Source organism: Odocoileus virginianus, chromosome 14 (genome assembly GCF_023699985.2).
Source record: "Odocoileus virginianus isolate 20LAN1187 ecotype Illinois chromosome 14, Ovbor_1.2, whole genome shotgun sequence".
In the NCBI taxonomy this organism is placed as follows: domain Eukaryota; kingdom Metazoa; phylum Chordata; class Mammalia; order Artiodactyla; family Cervidae; genus Odocoileus; species Odocoileus virginianus.
The window spans coordinates 54702157-54719865 of record NC_069687.1 but is presented as its reverse complement, the minus strand read 5'-3'; the positions used below and the strand labels follow the sequence as shown (position 1 = coordinate 54719865).

Sequence of the window (17709 nt, the reverse complement as noted above, 5' to 3'; positions counted from 1 at the left end):
CACCACACAACTTTACACTATGATTTTACAATTACCCTTGCACTTAAAAAATAATAATAATAAATGAATCTATCAGATCCATATAAAGAAATAAATAAGAACTTAAGTCTTTCCTTTTACCCTGCTCTACTAGGAAAAATAAAAGTGAGCAAAATTTCAAAGACTAACAATCTCATTAATGGAATATTATTTTAAAAACTGAATAATGTAGACAATTATTTAACACTTTGAGCTATGGGTCACCTGTACTGGAAACTTAATGTTCATGAACCAAACGATATCAAGCATGGACGCTTTTCCAGGACGGTGTTTTCGCGGTGATCGAAAGTTGTGTTACACATGACAACCGTTCGTGTTGGCTGCATCACTAATAGCACACAGAACATCAGATACAGAAAAGAAGAACATTTTTTAAAGTTTAATCCCCAGAAATGGCAAATAACCAAATTAGTCAAAAAAAAGAAAAAGAAAAAAACAAATATGTGCGAATTGAAATTTATTCCCGAGTGTCCCTATCCTGTTAATTTAAACTACCTACTTGTGATGCAAACAATTTTGATAATCTTCCAATAGATTCCATTTAATTTCAAGTAGACAGAAAAAAACAAAAGCTACTGCATGTAACCAGCTTCAATTGAAAAGGAAGCCTACACCCACTCAGTTAACGAGGCATCTCACCAACAATGTCAGAGATGACCAAAAGAATCCAGTTCCAAAGAATATATATACCTTGGGAAACTATCATTTTTGAAAATAAAAAAACTTTCCTGAGTCTCAGGAAACTTCTTAAATTACTGACTTTTAGAACCAATTTACGTATACTTATCTGAAGAGGGGTGGGTTAATGCCTAAATGTCTTCCTTATAAAAAGCAGCTTAAGTGCCTAATAATAATAACAATAACATTAAAATAATCCTAGACACTAAGAAGAAATCCTGCAAGTAAAAAAATGAAAATTTACTCTGAATTAAGTCCATCAATTTGCCACATTTAATTACTGAATTCTAATCAATCAGTTTTGATAAAGATTATGACTTTCACACACTTTTTTCTGCTTTCTCTTAACCCTTTGAAAAATAAAATATCTAAGAAAAACTGACTATACACAGCAATTTCAGAAGAACTACTGATACATAATTATGTGTTACTTGACCAAACATTTCTATTATGAATTCTTCAAAGTAATTTAAAACACTGTACAAAGTCACACCAAATTGCAACTAGCACATGGAGTAAATTTTCAAGAAAGCGTAACGCTGGGTTTCAGCAGTAAAATTCTACTTAATACAACCAGATGTGCAGGGATAAATCTCTAAAAAAAATTACTGGATGCACTTCTAAATGTGGATGGAATTCAAGATGAATTTTTTTAAAATTTGCTTTAAATAGTGGTTATACCTTATTCACAGGAATAGAAAAATAACACTTTCTTAGCTTTAGCAAATGTCTATTTATTCTAAGTCTATATAACCTTAATTTACTAATTTCAAAAACAAAGTCATTTTATTATTTCAGTAAATTCTGCATAAGCACAGATTTTAACATGCATAGAGATTATTAAAAGGTGGGAGGATCTTACTTGAAAACATCAAATTATTTTGTATTTATTAATTACTAGCATTAAGACATCTATCTGTATACTCACATATATACTATACTATTTACATTGCTATCAAACCTGTTTTATCTGTTAAAAGTAAGTATTCTTTCTTTTTTAAATATTTGTAAAACCTGAACACATGTTGATAAATCAACTGAGGTCCTAAGGTACAAATCCTACGCTTTACTACCCTAATTCATGCACCTAAAAAACAAAGAATTCCAATTTAGTAATGTCCCAATTTAAGATTAACTGTTGATTAAATAAGCAAAACTATACACACAAAACAGTGCAGAAAGACTATACCAACAAAAAAGGGTATTTAACCTAGGCCAAAAGTTGATTACTTAAAGTCATTCACTCTTGGCTTAAAAATAGTTGTCAGTAGGATATCTGACTCTCACTGCCTCTCACAACATAATGAACTATTTTAAGTATTAAGTCTAACTAAAAGCACAATACTTATTATTATTACCATTAAAGATAATCTAAAAGATAATCTAAAGATAATCTAAAAATCTAATATCCAAGATAAAATTCTACCAAATTTATCCTCCAAATACTATCAGAATATATAAAAGCATAAAGCAAATAAGCACTTGGCATTTATCCCGAACTGTACTCATCAAAGACAACCGAGAGGAAAACAATTCTCTCATGCACCCTAACCTCAGAATCTATTTAGAAACAAGCAATCTCTGAACATTTGTCAGTCAAAAATTCAAGCAAAGAAATACAAACGCAAGTAAATATTATACAGTTTCTCAAGTATCCATTCCCCACATAGGCAACTAAAAGTGTTTTGTTTTTAAATCAATGTTATTTTCTATAATAAGTAACTATCATAAAAGTGAAAAGTCTCTTCTTGTTCTCTACCCCCAGAATGTTATAAGAAATTTACTTATTTTCCTTGATGATTGTGTATGCCTAAAATTCTAAGGGAGAAGATTGAAAATTAGAAGTTATCAGTTGGTCTTTATGTGAGTTGCAGACTTGGGAGAAAACTGCAAAAAAGTTACACTGAGATCAAAAAACGTGCTCCTAAATAAGAATCTCACCACTGTTTTAGTGTTTCGGGAACAAAATGTACTCAATCAGTTTATAAACACCAATTGAAACTAGCACTGAGCTTCATGAAACTGTGTACTAATTTACTGTGAAAACTTATGTTAATGATGAGTTCTACTAATCATCTCCCAATATAATTTGCAACGCAATGTTATGAACTCTTAATGGAATACCATTTACAAAGAACTGGAAAACCAGCTCACGAGTTAAAGTGGAAGAGATTTAACAAAACAAAACAAAACAAAACAAAAAAAAAGGGACAAAATAAAGAAAAAGAAATGAAATTAAAGTAAAACAATAAAAAACAGAGACAGGGCGTCCATCTTCTGCGGTTCAGACTCCGATCTCATTTCCCCAATGAAGGTTTCACTTGACGGCAGGTTTAGTGGCATGGCAAACAATGCCTAACTCAGGCAAGTGTAACAGGTCTGCCTTGGCCAGTCTAGTCATCTAATAATGCACAAATATCACATAGAGAAAACATACAAAACCAAATTAATAGTCAAAATCCATCTACCAGAAAATGTGGACATAAACTTATGACTGATGATTAGGTTGACACCCTATCTTTGACCTTATCTTTTTCTAAGTGTTAACATTTATAAAAAGAAATCTGAGATGCACGCAACAACAAAAAGAGGTCATAGCTGGACGAATATAATGAAAGTATAACATTTTATTTTGAAGTGGCATGTTTTATTAACAATAGCTAATGCTTAATATGTATGAAACTATTACACATCCAACATTATTTAAACAGCTTAGGATCTTCTCACGATACTACCGTCTGAATTAAAAACAAACAAAAAACCCCAGCAAATTGAAAGAAACTGAAAAAAAAGTCTTACAACTTTTTTCTATGGTTCTTTCACTTCTTTCATAATGCCGTTTCTGTAGTATCAAGGAAAGAATACAATCAGTGAAGTAAACAGAAGACTGCTTACAGCAACGCAGTACATCTCCTCTTACAGAACTTACTCCACTGGAACTCTTTCCTTTGATTTACTTCAAATTTACTTCCCTATCTTTTTTAATACAATACATTATTACTTTGCTTGCAGTGCATAATCAGATCTTTTAATAGCTCACTGTGACACTCTTCAGGTTCTATGAATTCATCTCTGTTGTACTAGTTCAATGAAAAATGTGTATCTGAATGTTTTTCCAATACCAATTATTTTATAGGTTCGTGTTCTAAACTACAACTAGAATAAAAATATGAATTTTCATGTTCAAAAATAGCAAAATTTTGTCTCAAAATGTTAATATTAAAAATATTCAAGTCATTACAATAAATATGCAGTTAATTCTACCAAGTAAAACAGACAAAAAAAGGAACCTCTATATGCCCATAATCTTGAACATTTATAACAAACAATGGTCATTTTTCAAATATCTGAATCATACTATGGGAATATAGCAAGGTTCCAGCAGAGCTGCACTAACAAAATCCTCCCTTCCAGTTCAGTAGTGAGCTAAAATCACACAAGGTCTGTGCTGCTGGTGGCATAGTTTTTTGATACAATTAATATTCCCATTAATAAACCTTCTACTTATTTTTTTCCCATGCAGTTTACTCGGTATAAAATTGGTATGAACTTCGTATGCAAACTAAACCATTACCAGCTCTTTTCTCACCTTGTTCTCCAATTTTAGGGTCGTTGTACGCTTACAGATTAATAGATAAGAATAGATTTAAGCAAATGATTAACTTCAGTTCATTTTTATTCTCCCTACCCCACTATAATCCCCAGGCATGGGAAAAACACTTTCAAATTTATCTGAAAATCTCCAGAAGGTCCTACTCTGGGACTTCAAAAATAACATCACTGTATCTGACTGTAATGTTTTTGACATCCCAGAACAGGCATTCTGAAATATGCAAAAAAACTTGAAAGTGCAGCAAACTGTTTACTATACACTATTTTAATGTTAGCCTGGTTTCTAAAAATGGTTTTAAAACATTACATATGGAAACTCATTAGACTGTTTCAGGTAAAAATTTTATGTTGTAAAACCGTTACAAGCCACCAGTGAAAATATATTTTAAAGACATTTAAATTGTAATAACCAATTATAAAATCCATGTACATATGCTACAATCAGTGCTCTGAATAAAAGTTAATTACACACCAGACTTTCAAATTCAGCACAGCCTATTATATGTTAGTGGCTCTGTAAACATAAATTACTAAAAAAAAAAAAAGCATTAATAATAATTAGCTCTTAAAGCAGGTTAAGTCATAAATTAATGAATTACTATAAGGCCTTTGGCCTTGTTACCCCCTCAAACAACTATTTCCTTGATGGACACTTTGGAAAATTGTTTTCCATTGTTTTTCTTTTAACTGCCATCACCACCCCCAACCCTAGCTCCACCCTCCAACCCACCAGCAGAAGAAGTCAGTAAAATAAATTTCAGTTGCACAGCAAACAATTACAGTGAATAAGAAATAATGGTTTCATTAAAAAGGTAAATTACCTTAAGAAGATACTGTAAACCTTAAAATATGAATATTTTTATTTAACATAATTACCACATAACCCCCCACTTAGCAAAATGTGTACACTGTTTTTACTTATAACATTTCATTAATATTGTATACACGAGGGCAAAGAATCACTTATTTACACATTTTAAATAATTTCCTCTACCAATTTAATTTCAGAAAGCTTGCTTTAAACTTGCAAATTAAATACAATAAAGCAAAGTAAACCAAAGAAGGTAAGCAATTAAAAAAAATTTTAATGTCTAACTATAACATCTCAAATATACATAATAACCATTTTAATATATTTTATTATTAGGTAAAATTCTTTCCATCTCCAAATTTCATTCTTACACACAACATACCATATCTACTTGCCAATTTCTAGGAAAGCCAGTGGTAGTAACAGACAGGACAGAGATTAAAATAACTTAAAAAAATCATATGAGATACCAACCTTCCGCACAAGGAACAACTATCAGAGCTCTGTCAATAAAAACCGTGTTAGTTAGATGCTGGGCCACACCAACACTTGATGGATCACGAAACTTAACATAACATACTTTGGAAGAAAAAGCAAGAGGTGCGTTGCTGCAAGATAAAAAGAAAAACAATTGGACTAATAAACATTAGGTTGGTTTTGTCATTTTCACTTACCATTTCTTTTTTATATCTTTATATAATCTTATATAATCAAGACAGGAATTTCTGCTGCTAAGGCATGAAATACCAGAACATAGTCTTTTAGATCTTTACATAATCAAGACAGGAATTTTTGTTGCTAAGACATGAAATACCAGAACTTAGTCTTTTGACAGTGATTTGCTGAAAAGACTAAAGAGAAATCTAGACAGGCCTATAGCCCTGCTTGTTAAAAATCTGAAACTTTACACATTCTTAATTTCAGTGAAATGAGAAAATAGCTGACTTAACCCACGGATGTTTACTTGGTACATCCACATCAATCGGCAAAATCTCTTTCATAAAAATAGCCCCAACTCTCAAGACTTCAAATTTTTAACTACTTCCAACCCTCCTTAATGTGATTCCTGACATTTAAATTATTAAAAACTTCACAAACATCTGAAAACAATCAGGTAACCTGGAATTAAAATTAAATTCTTCTACATATACTAGACTACTTCAGACTAGGCAGCATTGTGGTTTTCCAGACAAACAATTTTACAAACAAAATTTATATATTTTATAGGCAAAAGAGAAAAGATTCTTACAAGTCCTACTAGATTTAATCTAGGCAAGACTACATTAAAAAGAAGCCAGACACAGCACAGATGAAAGCAATTTTTCCATAATGTGAATCCATCATGTTAGAGTTCAAAATACACTATATCCTCATAAAGAATCATTTTCTCAATCTACCCATAACTGTGTTCAATTAAAATCTGTAATTGTCTTTAGCAAGTGAAAAAAGGCACAACCTAGATACACAGCTAATGTTTAACATAAATGTACAATCCTTGAAAACATTCAATCTGTCACACTAAAAGAGTAAGATCATTTGAAAAATACCAAATATAACTTGGGCAATAACAGTAATTTACTTTAGTTGACAAAACAGGTCAAGGAAGTTGACCACAATCTAGACCTAGTAAAAGGCAAAGATGATATTTAAAGTCTAATTATCTAATTCCAAATCTCATGTAACCTTAATCATTCAGTTAATCAAGAACTTTAAAGCCACTTTAATGTACTATCTAATTTTTAATTCCATAAATATCCATCACTTATTAAAATTATAAACTTAAATACAGCAAAAAATCCACCTTGATAATGGCTAAATGTAGTTACAATATTAACCAAACACTGAGATAAAATATATCTGCACTTAGAACTTGAAACTATATGTTGATATATTATTATTAATGTAACTTAATCAGGCTAATTAAAGCAGCTAAAATGAAAAAAACTCTACCTCTTTTTCACCCAACTGAATTCAATTGTTTCCGGCCTAAGGTCATCCAATTCAAGCTTCAAGCCAGTCCTTTTCAACCTCCCCCTACTGAACATATAAGTGAAGCACTGTATGTATTTGTCATGAGATAAACACATCTGCGGGCTTCCCTGGTGGTGCAGTGGTAAAAAAACCTGCCTGCAGGAGATGTGGGTTGCATCCCTGAGTTGGGAAGATACCTGGAGAAGGAAATGACAACCTACTCCAGTATTTTCGCCTGGGAAATCCCTTGGGCAGAGGAACAAGCTGGGCTACAGTCCATGAGGTCAAGAGTCGGAGGTGACTTAGCGAATAAACAGCAACAACAAATACATCTGCATCCAGACTTAACTCACCTTTGTATTACCAAATCACCAATTTAGGCCTTTCTAAGAGCTCTAAATTCCTATATCTAAGTGCCTGCTGGAATACTTCATGGTAATGGTCACAGGGCCCACCACTGAACTTATTCTTAAATTCATCATCTTCCTTCTATACCAATCCAGCCCTTTGTCCTAATTTCATATCTCAGTTAAGGATACTACATCGCCTGAGTTAGAAATCTGGGAGTTACTAATGTGACCATCATTACTACTGTTCACCAAATATTTCCAAATTTCCTTCTGGCTACATAATAAAATTCTATTTCTTTTTTTCCTTGAAGTTAGGTATGGCTGTGCAATTTGGTCGAGTAAATATGAGCAGGACTGAAATGTATTCCTATTCAGGAGCTTTAAGGGTCATTTCTCCCTTCTGTCCCTCTGCCACAGTGACCAGCAACATCAAAGAGATGGGTGGCTGATACATCAGCTTCATCACCAACCCCATCAATTTAGTGTAAGAAATAATCTTGTTTTTATTAAACTACTGAGATTTATGGGTTGTTTCCATCCTTGATCCTTCTTCCTTCTTTTTCATCCAATTGGTCTTTATATCCTATGAAAATGGCCTCCCAAGTATTTGTCACATTAATTCTTAAAATTCAACATTCCAAAAACTAAGATCATGGTTTTCAGTCCCATCACTTTCTGGCAAATAGATAGGGAAACAATGTAAACAGTGACAGACTATTTTCTTGGACTCCAGAATCACTGTGGACAGTGACTTGCAGCCATGAAATTAAAAGACACTTCCTTCCTGGAAGAAAAGCTATGAAAAATCCAGACAGCACATCAAAAAGCAGAGACATCACTTTGCTGACAAACATTCGTCTAGTCAAAACTATGGTTTTTTTCCAGTAGATCGTGTACAGATGTGAGAGTTGGATCATAAAGAAGGCTGAGTGCCGAAGAACTGATGCTTTCCAACTGTGGTGCTGGAGAAGATGCTTGAGAGTCCCCTGGACAGCAAGGAGATCAAACCAGTCAATCCTAAAGGAAATTAACTCTGAATATTCTTTGGAAGGACTGATGCTGACGTTCCAATACTTTGGCCACCTGATGCGAAGAGCCGACTCATTGGAAAAGACCCTGATGCTGGGAAAGATTGAGGGCAGGAGACAAAGGGGGGCGACAAAGGATGAGATGGTTAGATGGCATCACAGACTTAACAGACATGAATTTGAGCAAACTCTGGGAGATAGTGAAGGACAGGGAAGCCTGTTGGGCTGCAGTCCATGGGAATGCCAAGAGTCAGACACGTCTGAGGGACAAAACAACAAATTCTTTCAGTACTCTCATTATCAAGGCTTTCATTCAAGTCCTTATCATTTCTCACTGGAATTACTGTAATGGCTCCTAACTAATCACACTGCCTCCAATCTCAACTCTTTATTTAACAATCTTCCACAAAAGCTGTTAGGATAATCTTTCTAAACCCTAAATTTCTTCATGTCATGCTTAAATTTCCTCAGAGACATCCTTCTCTTCTTGCCTCATCATTTAAAAAATCCAGGCATTAAAAATACTTGCTGTTCCCAGGACACATTCTGAACCAACAGAGCCATCTTTGTACATGTTGTTTCATTTGGCTATGATGTGCTCTTACTTCCCTTCCACTTTTCTTCAAGGCTCAAGTTTCTAAGTCTTCTGGGAAGTCATTTCAAAACATCAAGCTAACTAAGTACCCTCTTACATGTGCTACCAAGACATCCTATCTATTTTCAGCAGTTCCCTTGTGTGAAGCCACAGCTGATCAATCACAAGACACAGGGGCCCATTTCACTGGCGAACCCAACCCTGTAATTTGGGAGGCCTGACCAAATGGACCTGAACAACCATTCTCTCCCGGGCTGGAAAGTCATTTAGAGTGAGGGTTTGGGCCAGATGCCAGATGAGTGAGTACAGAATAGGTCTGCAGAGAAACTGAGCAGATAAACAGAAACAAACCGAGCTGACAATAAATCCTGACAGGAAGAAGCAGAGTCACTTTGGATGCTGGTACCCTTCTGGTTCCCAGTCCCAGTTTCCATGAGGCCTAGTCTATATTTTACTACTTAGGGAAATCTTCATCTTCTTAACAATGTCTCTTCCCGAGCCAGATTAGTAACACCTTCTGTCCTTGGCACCCCCCCAAAAACAAAAATCTATGACAAGGAGCTAAGGCGGCCCTAAGCAATTGCAACAAGTATAATCTCTTTTAGCACTTGAAGAAACTAACAAGCTACCACTGAAACTACACTTCCTAAATTGACAGATCCTTCTGTAAAAGAATGGAAACCCAAATCATCACTGTTGTAAACTACAAACATTTCCAAATACCCCTACTTGAAACTCACATCATTTCAAATTTAAAACGTCCACAGGAATAAGAAATGTGGGACTGGTTAGTAAACCATATGCTATGGAGGTTTCAGAAGCCCAAACTTGGTTACAAGAGGCCAGTCTGTTCTGAGCAGCATCACCATCAAAGAATGGATCCTAGCGCTAAAAGCAGTTTTCTTCACGATCTCCAACTACCTTCCTCAAATGGAGAGTAAGATCAACACAGTATCTGCTTTATAAAAATGTAAACACACAAGCTTTTCAGGAGTAGTGGCAGCACTACTTTATTTTGAACATTATAAGCTAAAAAGACACAGCGTGTGTGCAAGCTCAATAGTTTGGAGTCACGTCTGACCCTGTGACCCTGTGGACCATAGCTCACCAGGCTCCTCCGTCCATGGGGCTCTCCAAGCAAGAACACTGGAGTGGGTTAACATGCCCTCCTCCTCGGATCTTCCCAATCCCAGGGAACCAACCTGAGTCTTCTCGGTCACCTGCATTGCAGGCAGATTCTCTACCGACCGAGCCACCTGCGAAGCCACAAAATGATACGGTGGCAAGCCTAAACACAGATATCTCAGCAAACGACTTTGTATCTGTATTTATAAATGAATGTATTTCCAAACGGAGAAGGCAATGGCACCCCACTCCAGTACTCCTGCCTAGAAAATCCCATGGACAGAGGAGCCTGGTGGGCTGCAGTCCATGGGGTCACCCAAAGAGTCGGACACGACTAAGCGACTTCACTCTCGCTTTTCACTTTCACGCATTGGAGAAGGAAATGGCAACCCACTCCAGTGTTCTTGCCTGGAGAATCCCAGGGACAGCGGAGCCTGGTGGGCCGCCATCTATGGGATCACACAGAGTTGGACACGACTGAAGTGACTTAGCAGCAGCAGCATATTTCCAAATCTCATATTTAGATCTTCCTTTCTAGTATATCTATGCTGTTAAGTAAAGTTTACTTTGTAAAAAATTAAATACGAATATCATTACAAATGTAATTCTGACCTACAGTTTTAATTTTGAAAAGGGGTTACATATGATACTGGTTTAATATTTCTCTAAAGATATTTCTCTAAAGAAAGTAACAGTACTTAAATACAGCAGATTTTATATTGACCTCATTTGTTAAATCAAGTTTTGTTTTTTTTAAAAAGTTCTACAATTACTTTTCAAAAAAAATAATCAGAATTTTTCACTGAGAGTTTAATGCAAAAATCACAGAACCAACTTTTTGAGCATCGGTTAAATTTCTTGGACCCTAACTGGTTATCTGGGCTTCCCAGGTGGCGCAGTGGTAAAAAATCTGCTTGCCAATGCAGGAGCCACAGCAGACTCAAGTTCAATCCCTGGGTCAAGAATATCCCCTGGAGTAGGAAATGGCAACACACTCCACTATCCTTGCCTGGAAAACTTCATGGACCGAGGTGGGGTAACAGTCCATGGGATGGACATGACTACGCATGCACACACATAACTGGTTACCTAATTTTTCATTAAACATGGTGATAGCACTGTACAATCTTTAAAAAAAAAAACTCAATGTGGTAACACTATGATTTTCCAATACTTTATTATATTTCTAGACATCCTATGAGAATCCATCAAAAAGATACAATGCAAAGCATGGACAAAGTATGTAGTTTTATGTATGAAAATATTAACTGATACATAATAATTTCTCAACAGGTCTCCAGTGATACTTTGGATGGCACAATTCTGCTTTCTATAAGACTTCCTTATGATTTACTGACACCCACTAAATGCCAGAGGCCCTCCAATCACTGTGGACAATCAAAAATACACATTTTCAAATACTTTTAGCTAAAACCCAATGACAATTTCAAATACACACATATACACTTGAGACTTTAAATATTACAATAAATAAAACACAGCAATATGAAAAATGCGTACTATGGGCTGAGTAAAAAAAGTTGACAGTAACAGCGTATATATTCTTCTGACTACTCGAGATTAAGATAAGGGCTTCGCAGATAGCTCAGTCGGTAAAGAATCTGCCTGCAATGCAAGAGACCCCAATTCAATTCCTGGGTCAGGAAGATCCACTGGAGAAGGCATAGGCTACCCACTCCAGGGTTCCTGGGCTTCCCTGGTGGCTCAGCTGGTAAAGAATCCACCTGCAATGCAGGAGACCTGGGTTTGATCCCTGGGTTGTGAAGATCCCCTGGAGAAGGGAAAGGCTACCCACTCCAGTATTCTGGCCTGGAGAATTCCATGGACTGGGACTGTATAGTCCATGGGGGTCACAAAGAGTCGGACAAGATTGAGTGACTTTCACTCAACTCATTCATATTAAGATAAATGCATATAAAAAGGATTGAAGGGAAACATATGGAAATGGAAAAAGGCTTTGATAGGGCCCTAGGGTCACTGGCAGTGTTTCATTGTCTCTATTTTTCATAATGTGACTATACAGGTTATACTTTTAGCTAATTGACAGCTTTTACCTTATCAGTGCCTTTTAAGACCAGAGACGTAAAGAAAACCCGCAAGCCAAAAAAAAATCAACACGGGGTTGATGGTAGAAATGAGACTAGGATTACCCTACAGGTATTATGCACTTGAGTGGGCAAAGGAGAACTTCTAGGGCGCAGAGAATCCTATCCACGTGCTGGATGTGTTCACTTTGTGAACATTCATCAAGCTGTATACCCTTATCCATGCACTTTTCTACACATTATACCTCTATAAAGAGCTTACTGAAAAAAAGACAAAAATGTATTACCATTGTAAGTAGGTTTTCAAGATGTGTGAGATTCATTTAGTACTAAACAGTACTAAACTGTACTAAAATAGATAGTCTGGATATTTGTCATCTAGCAGCACAAGTAAGAATTTTTAATATTTACAATGAATGTCTACTCCAATTCTTAAATGTTTAAATAGAAATTGAATTACGGCCTCATGCCAAAAAAAAAACTTAATTTAAAATCTGAATTTTCATATTAGCAACTGCATCCTTAAAATGTAAACGAGAAACTATTCTCACATTCTATTAAAGAAATATAGTTCCAAATTTAAAACAAATCAATTTCTACTAAGCTTCCAAAGATTAATCATAAAATACTGTTTCCACAACACTGAAAAAAGAATTCTGTCTTCAAAACACCTACTACTATTGCATACTTACACATTTCAGCCCAAATTTGCAAACAGAATGTAAGGACCAGATTATGACAACTTAACTATAGAGCAAACAGAAAACACACTACTAGAAAAGCATGTTAATACTTGTGAAAAACAGGAATAGGAACTGCAAATATAGAATAACTGGTCAAAGATTTTGCCTGGCCTAGACGTATTACATTTATGCTACAATTTTGCAAAATGCATTACAGTTGGTGACACAGTAACTCTGTATCAATGCACTGTTTAAGTAACCAGTTTTTTTATTCCCTTACACTTTTAAACTCCAAGCAACTAACATCTGATTTCAAAAAATAGCCCATTTTACTAAATGTCAGTTAACTGGCAGCATGCTGCCACCCAAACACATTTTTCAACCATGTGAGTGGGGTCATGTTAACAATGAAGAACATTCTGTGATATATTTCTTCTGCCCATAAGACACATTACCACAACCCTGAAAGCAAGGTTAGTTTACAAAGGTTTATGTACAAAATATTTTACTATTTGATTCCAATTCATTCAGAATACAGCAACCCTCCAAACAGTTCTCAATTTTTCAGAAATGTCTTGAGTGTCTAAATGAAGAGAAAGCTTAAAGCACTTTCAAAAGTTATATAAGATAGCCAAAGCTATATATGTGATGATGAATCAATAAAGATGCACGTGCACCCACTTATGAACTATTTTTGGCAAAACTGTATTACTGAATCTATTCAGGTGCAAACAATTTATATAGCCAAGATAAGTCATTTTACAACACAAACTACAAGACCAAATATCAATTTCATGAAAAACTTTCAAAAAGATGATTGGGGGGAAAAAAGGGGTGTGAGGGGGCAGAGGGGGAGTAGTCCTAGATTAAAGAAAACAATCAAACCTACTGAGTAATCTCGGATTATTTCTAGATCAGAAAAAGGAAATGGAGAAAAGGCGTTGGTTGACAGACTAACTGAAAAAATTTAGATGTTATATATTGTCAATGTCAAATTTCTTGGCTGCATTAACAGGACTGTGGTAAAGCAGGAGATGTACATAAGAGATCCACATTTAAGTGTTGAGGAGTGAATAGTCAAGGGATGTGGGTTGATGGGTGTGTGTGTACAGAGGTGGGGAGAGGGAGACAGAAATCTGTGGCTAACTATAAATCCAAATTAAGGGAACATGGGAGTTATTCTTTCAGCATTTCTGTATGCACGAAATACTCTGAAACAAAAATGAGAAGAAAAATTTAAGTAAAATTTAAAAATCCAAACACCAACTTTTATCACTGTCTGTGCAGTAGCAACGCGGTATAGTTAGAAAACTAAAGAAAAATAGATCTACACGCATCACTATGAAATACCCCAAAAAAATCAAACACAATTTTTTTAAAAAGAGAAATCTTAGGCAACTACTAACCCTTTCTTCAAAAGATTTTGACAAAATGAACAAAACACTGAGAAATTTTCATATTCTGGACACTAGTTTTTAAAAGTTTATGCCCGTAAGAAAATAAACAACCCAGAAACCTCTTACAAATTTTGTGAACTGATACTATCGTACAAGGGAAATCTTACTTCAAAGTACACTACCTGGGAAGTGTCTGAGAACAGGGAATGCCATCCCAAATCTGGACTTCTAGAAGTATACAGCAGGAATAATCCTGCACAGATTACTGTTTTTTCTGAAAGGTTTAGGGCAGTGTGACCTTCTAGGAGGAAATTTTAATCCGATGCCAAAAGGGTGAACAGACATGAATCTTTAACAAGATGGATGGGCTCGGTTAGATTAACCTCTGAAGATGCTATATTTGTGAACACAGGCCTAGGGACCCTAATTCTATTTGTCATCAGCCGCAGGTTTCCCTGTCGGCAACAACGGCCCGACACTGAGGCCCTAAGAATCGGACAGTTTCTCAGGCGCAGTCTCCGCGATTTTCCATTGCAAAAACCCCATCAGGCGCTTGCCATGAGGACTATTCCGGGCCCACCTGCGGCCATCTTAAGTTAGGGAAAAAAACGGGGGGAGCCGGGCACTGAATTCGAGGACTCGGCGACGACCACTGGCCGGGAGGCACGAAAAGGCAACCCCTCTTGTCCTTTGTAAGGATTCTGTGCAAAGAATCCCCCCGAAATGTCGACTAACAAGGAAAACAGAAGCCGGGGGCTGGGGCCGCGGTGCCCCAATCAAACATGGGCACCAAGGTAAACCCGGTGGTCACGTGACGGGGACAGCGCGCCCCCGTCCGCGCTCTCCCCCACGCCTGGGTTCCCGAGGTCTCGCTCGGGCCCGCGCCCCTCCCCCAGTCGAGCTCGAGCACTTACTCGGGCGGGTAGAGCCGCAGCTCCTCGATTTCTCCTAGGAAGGAAAAAAGCGTCCGCATCTGCTCGCTCGTCACCGCAGAGGACAGATTTGTCACCTGAATCACCGCCGTAGGGGTGAGGCCGAAGCCTAAGCCCAAGCCGAAGCCGCCGGCGCTGTTCATCCTGATCCGCGCTGCCGCTGCCTCCCTCCCCAACGTCTACAACGCGTCAGCGACGGAACCGGGAAAGCGGAGATCGCGCGGCCGCGAGCGCGCTCCCGCTGGCGAATTCACGGCAACGGGCAGGTCTAGCCGCCCATTTCACAACTCCCCTGCTCTCCGGGCTGCGCGCGCCAGCCGGAAGCGTCGCCCTGGCAACCCAGCAGATCTCGCGAGGCTGCAGCCTGGAGCTCCCGGGTGTGTAAGGCTCTTGGTCCTGCTGCACTTCTCCCCGCCAAGATTTTGATTGAAGGTTTCCCTGGCTACGACTCCATCAAATTCTTGTTCTCCTGTAAATACAAGAGACCCACCTCTATCCAGTCTTTATAGTAGCTAAGACTGGGAAGTTAAGAGGCCTGCCGGTGCAAAGCTGTTAAGAAGGAATGACTCGAGCATCGCAGATAAATACTTGGCTGAACTATATAACGTGTCAGTATCGTATTCACGCAGCTCCTCCTCCCCACCTAAAAAAACAAGTTGACCGGCGTCCTATTCATGAAAAAACTTAGAAAATTTCACAAAACATGTAAATTTAGACGGAATTAAGGAAGAAAGCAGTATGATGAAGGCTATGCGGTTGTTTGTAACATTTTTTAGTTCATTCCGCAGGTATTAATATTTGAGTGTTAAGTACCGGGCAGACACGAACACATTAAGGACAGTTACAGACGATCCATCCAGACTTTGCAACCTAACGAGACACAAGTAACAGTAACATGTGAAAATAGGGCAGCTGTTCCCAAAATGCCATCCGCAAAACCTGGAAGGTCCCCAGGGGCCTTTTCAGTGAATTTGTAAGGTCAAAACCATTTTCACAATATAAAGGCTTGATTTTCTTCACTTTGTTGAGGATTGCACTGCTGGTGTGAAGCCAACACCTTAGCAGAAATCAAGGCAGTGGCGTCAAGCTGCGCAACTGCAGTGAGTCCGTCTATATATGAGCTTTTGAGTTACAAACTTTGCAAGATGCCAAGTGTCCGTGAATGCCAGCTATACTGGCAGTACTACTACACTTAGAAGGTACTGTATTGTAAGATTTGAAATGTTTGTTTTTTATTAGTTTTTATGTATTATTTGTGCATAAAGTATTATAAACCTCTTACAGTACAGTACTATATAGTCAACTGCATTAGTTGGGTACCTAGGCTAACTTTGCTGGACTTATAAACAAATTGGACTTAAACGCTGTTAGAACAGAACTTGTTCTTAATTGGGGGACTTACTGTAGTGGTATTTTGTATTCACCTCCTTGCACTCTTAGCATACACAATATATGATTATTTTTTTTTAATAAGCTAGTTTAATTTAAGGATGTCCTTGACAGACTTTCTGGTGGTCCAGTGGTTAAGAATCCGCCTACCAATGCAGGGGACATGGGTCCCTGGTGGGGAAGAGTCCACATGCTGTGGGGCAATAAAGCATTAACGCCAAAACTGCTGAGCCTGCGCACCCTAGAGCTCACGCTCTGCAAGAAGAAAAGCTGCCACAGTGTGAAACTCCTGCACCCAAAGTGCAGAATAGCCCGTTTGCTGCAACTGGAGAAAGGCTACGCACAGCAATGAAGACAGCGCAGGCAAAAATAAATAAATAATTGTCCTTGACAAAGGAGTAAAAATTATTAATTTTACTAAATCTTCACCCTAGCATACACCTATTTTCTTTTTATAAAACCCTTTTTTTAAATTTTGGGGTTTTTTTGGGGGGGGGTGGGTGGGGCCTCACTGCACAGCATGTAGGATCTTAGTTCCTCAACCAGGAATCAGATCCACCTACCCCCTTCACTGGAAGCCCTGAGTCTTAACCACTGGACCGACAGGGAAGTCCCCCATCTCTTTTTAATATGTGAAGAATTGGGAAGTACTTCTGCTGCATGCCCAAGTAGGATGGACATCTCCAGAAAATGCTCTTGTGTGATTGTTGGAGTTTTCACTCAAAAATGCAAATTTTAAAAAATTTGTATCCACCATCTGGAGCTTGACAGCTTTCCAGTATTTAAACTTTCTGCTAAAAACACCAGTGATATTAACAAATGTGTTTTTTCACATTATATAGTGATTATAATTGACCATTTGAAAATCTCTATAGCCCAATAAAGCAGTTTTCAACAGAACCAATACATGCTATTACAAAATTAAAAAGAGTTATCAAAGTGGAAGATGGACCCATGGATTTTACTGTAACAGAATACAGAAAGTTAATTGATATGGTTTCGGATTCAATCCACATTGTAATTGCACTCTAGG

At 37.2% G+C, this 17709-nt stretch overlaps 1 protein-coding gene across 4 annotated transcripts in view; it reads right to left on the bottom strand.

Annotated features, from left to right (window-relative positions):
- SREK1 (splicing regulatory glutamic acid and lysine rich protein 1) overlaps positions 1 to 15574 on the bottom strand; it is a 44068-nt gene extending 28494 nt beyond the window's left edge. Inside the window, exons 1-2 of one of the 4 annotated variants that reach the window (XM_020910378.2) lie at positions 15270 to 15574; positions 5615 to 5748 (exon numbers count right to left, since the gene is read on the bottom strand). In XM_020910378.2, coding sequence (XP_020766037.1) covers positions 5615 to 5748; positions 15270 to 15430 — 295 coding nt within the window. In that variant the 5' untranslated portion in view covers positions 15431 to 15574. The other 3 variants (XM_020910377.2, XM_070476764.1, XM_070476763.1) reach the window with 3 other exon arrangements.
- Between the last annotated feature and the right edge of the window lie 2135 nt (positions 15575 to 17709).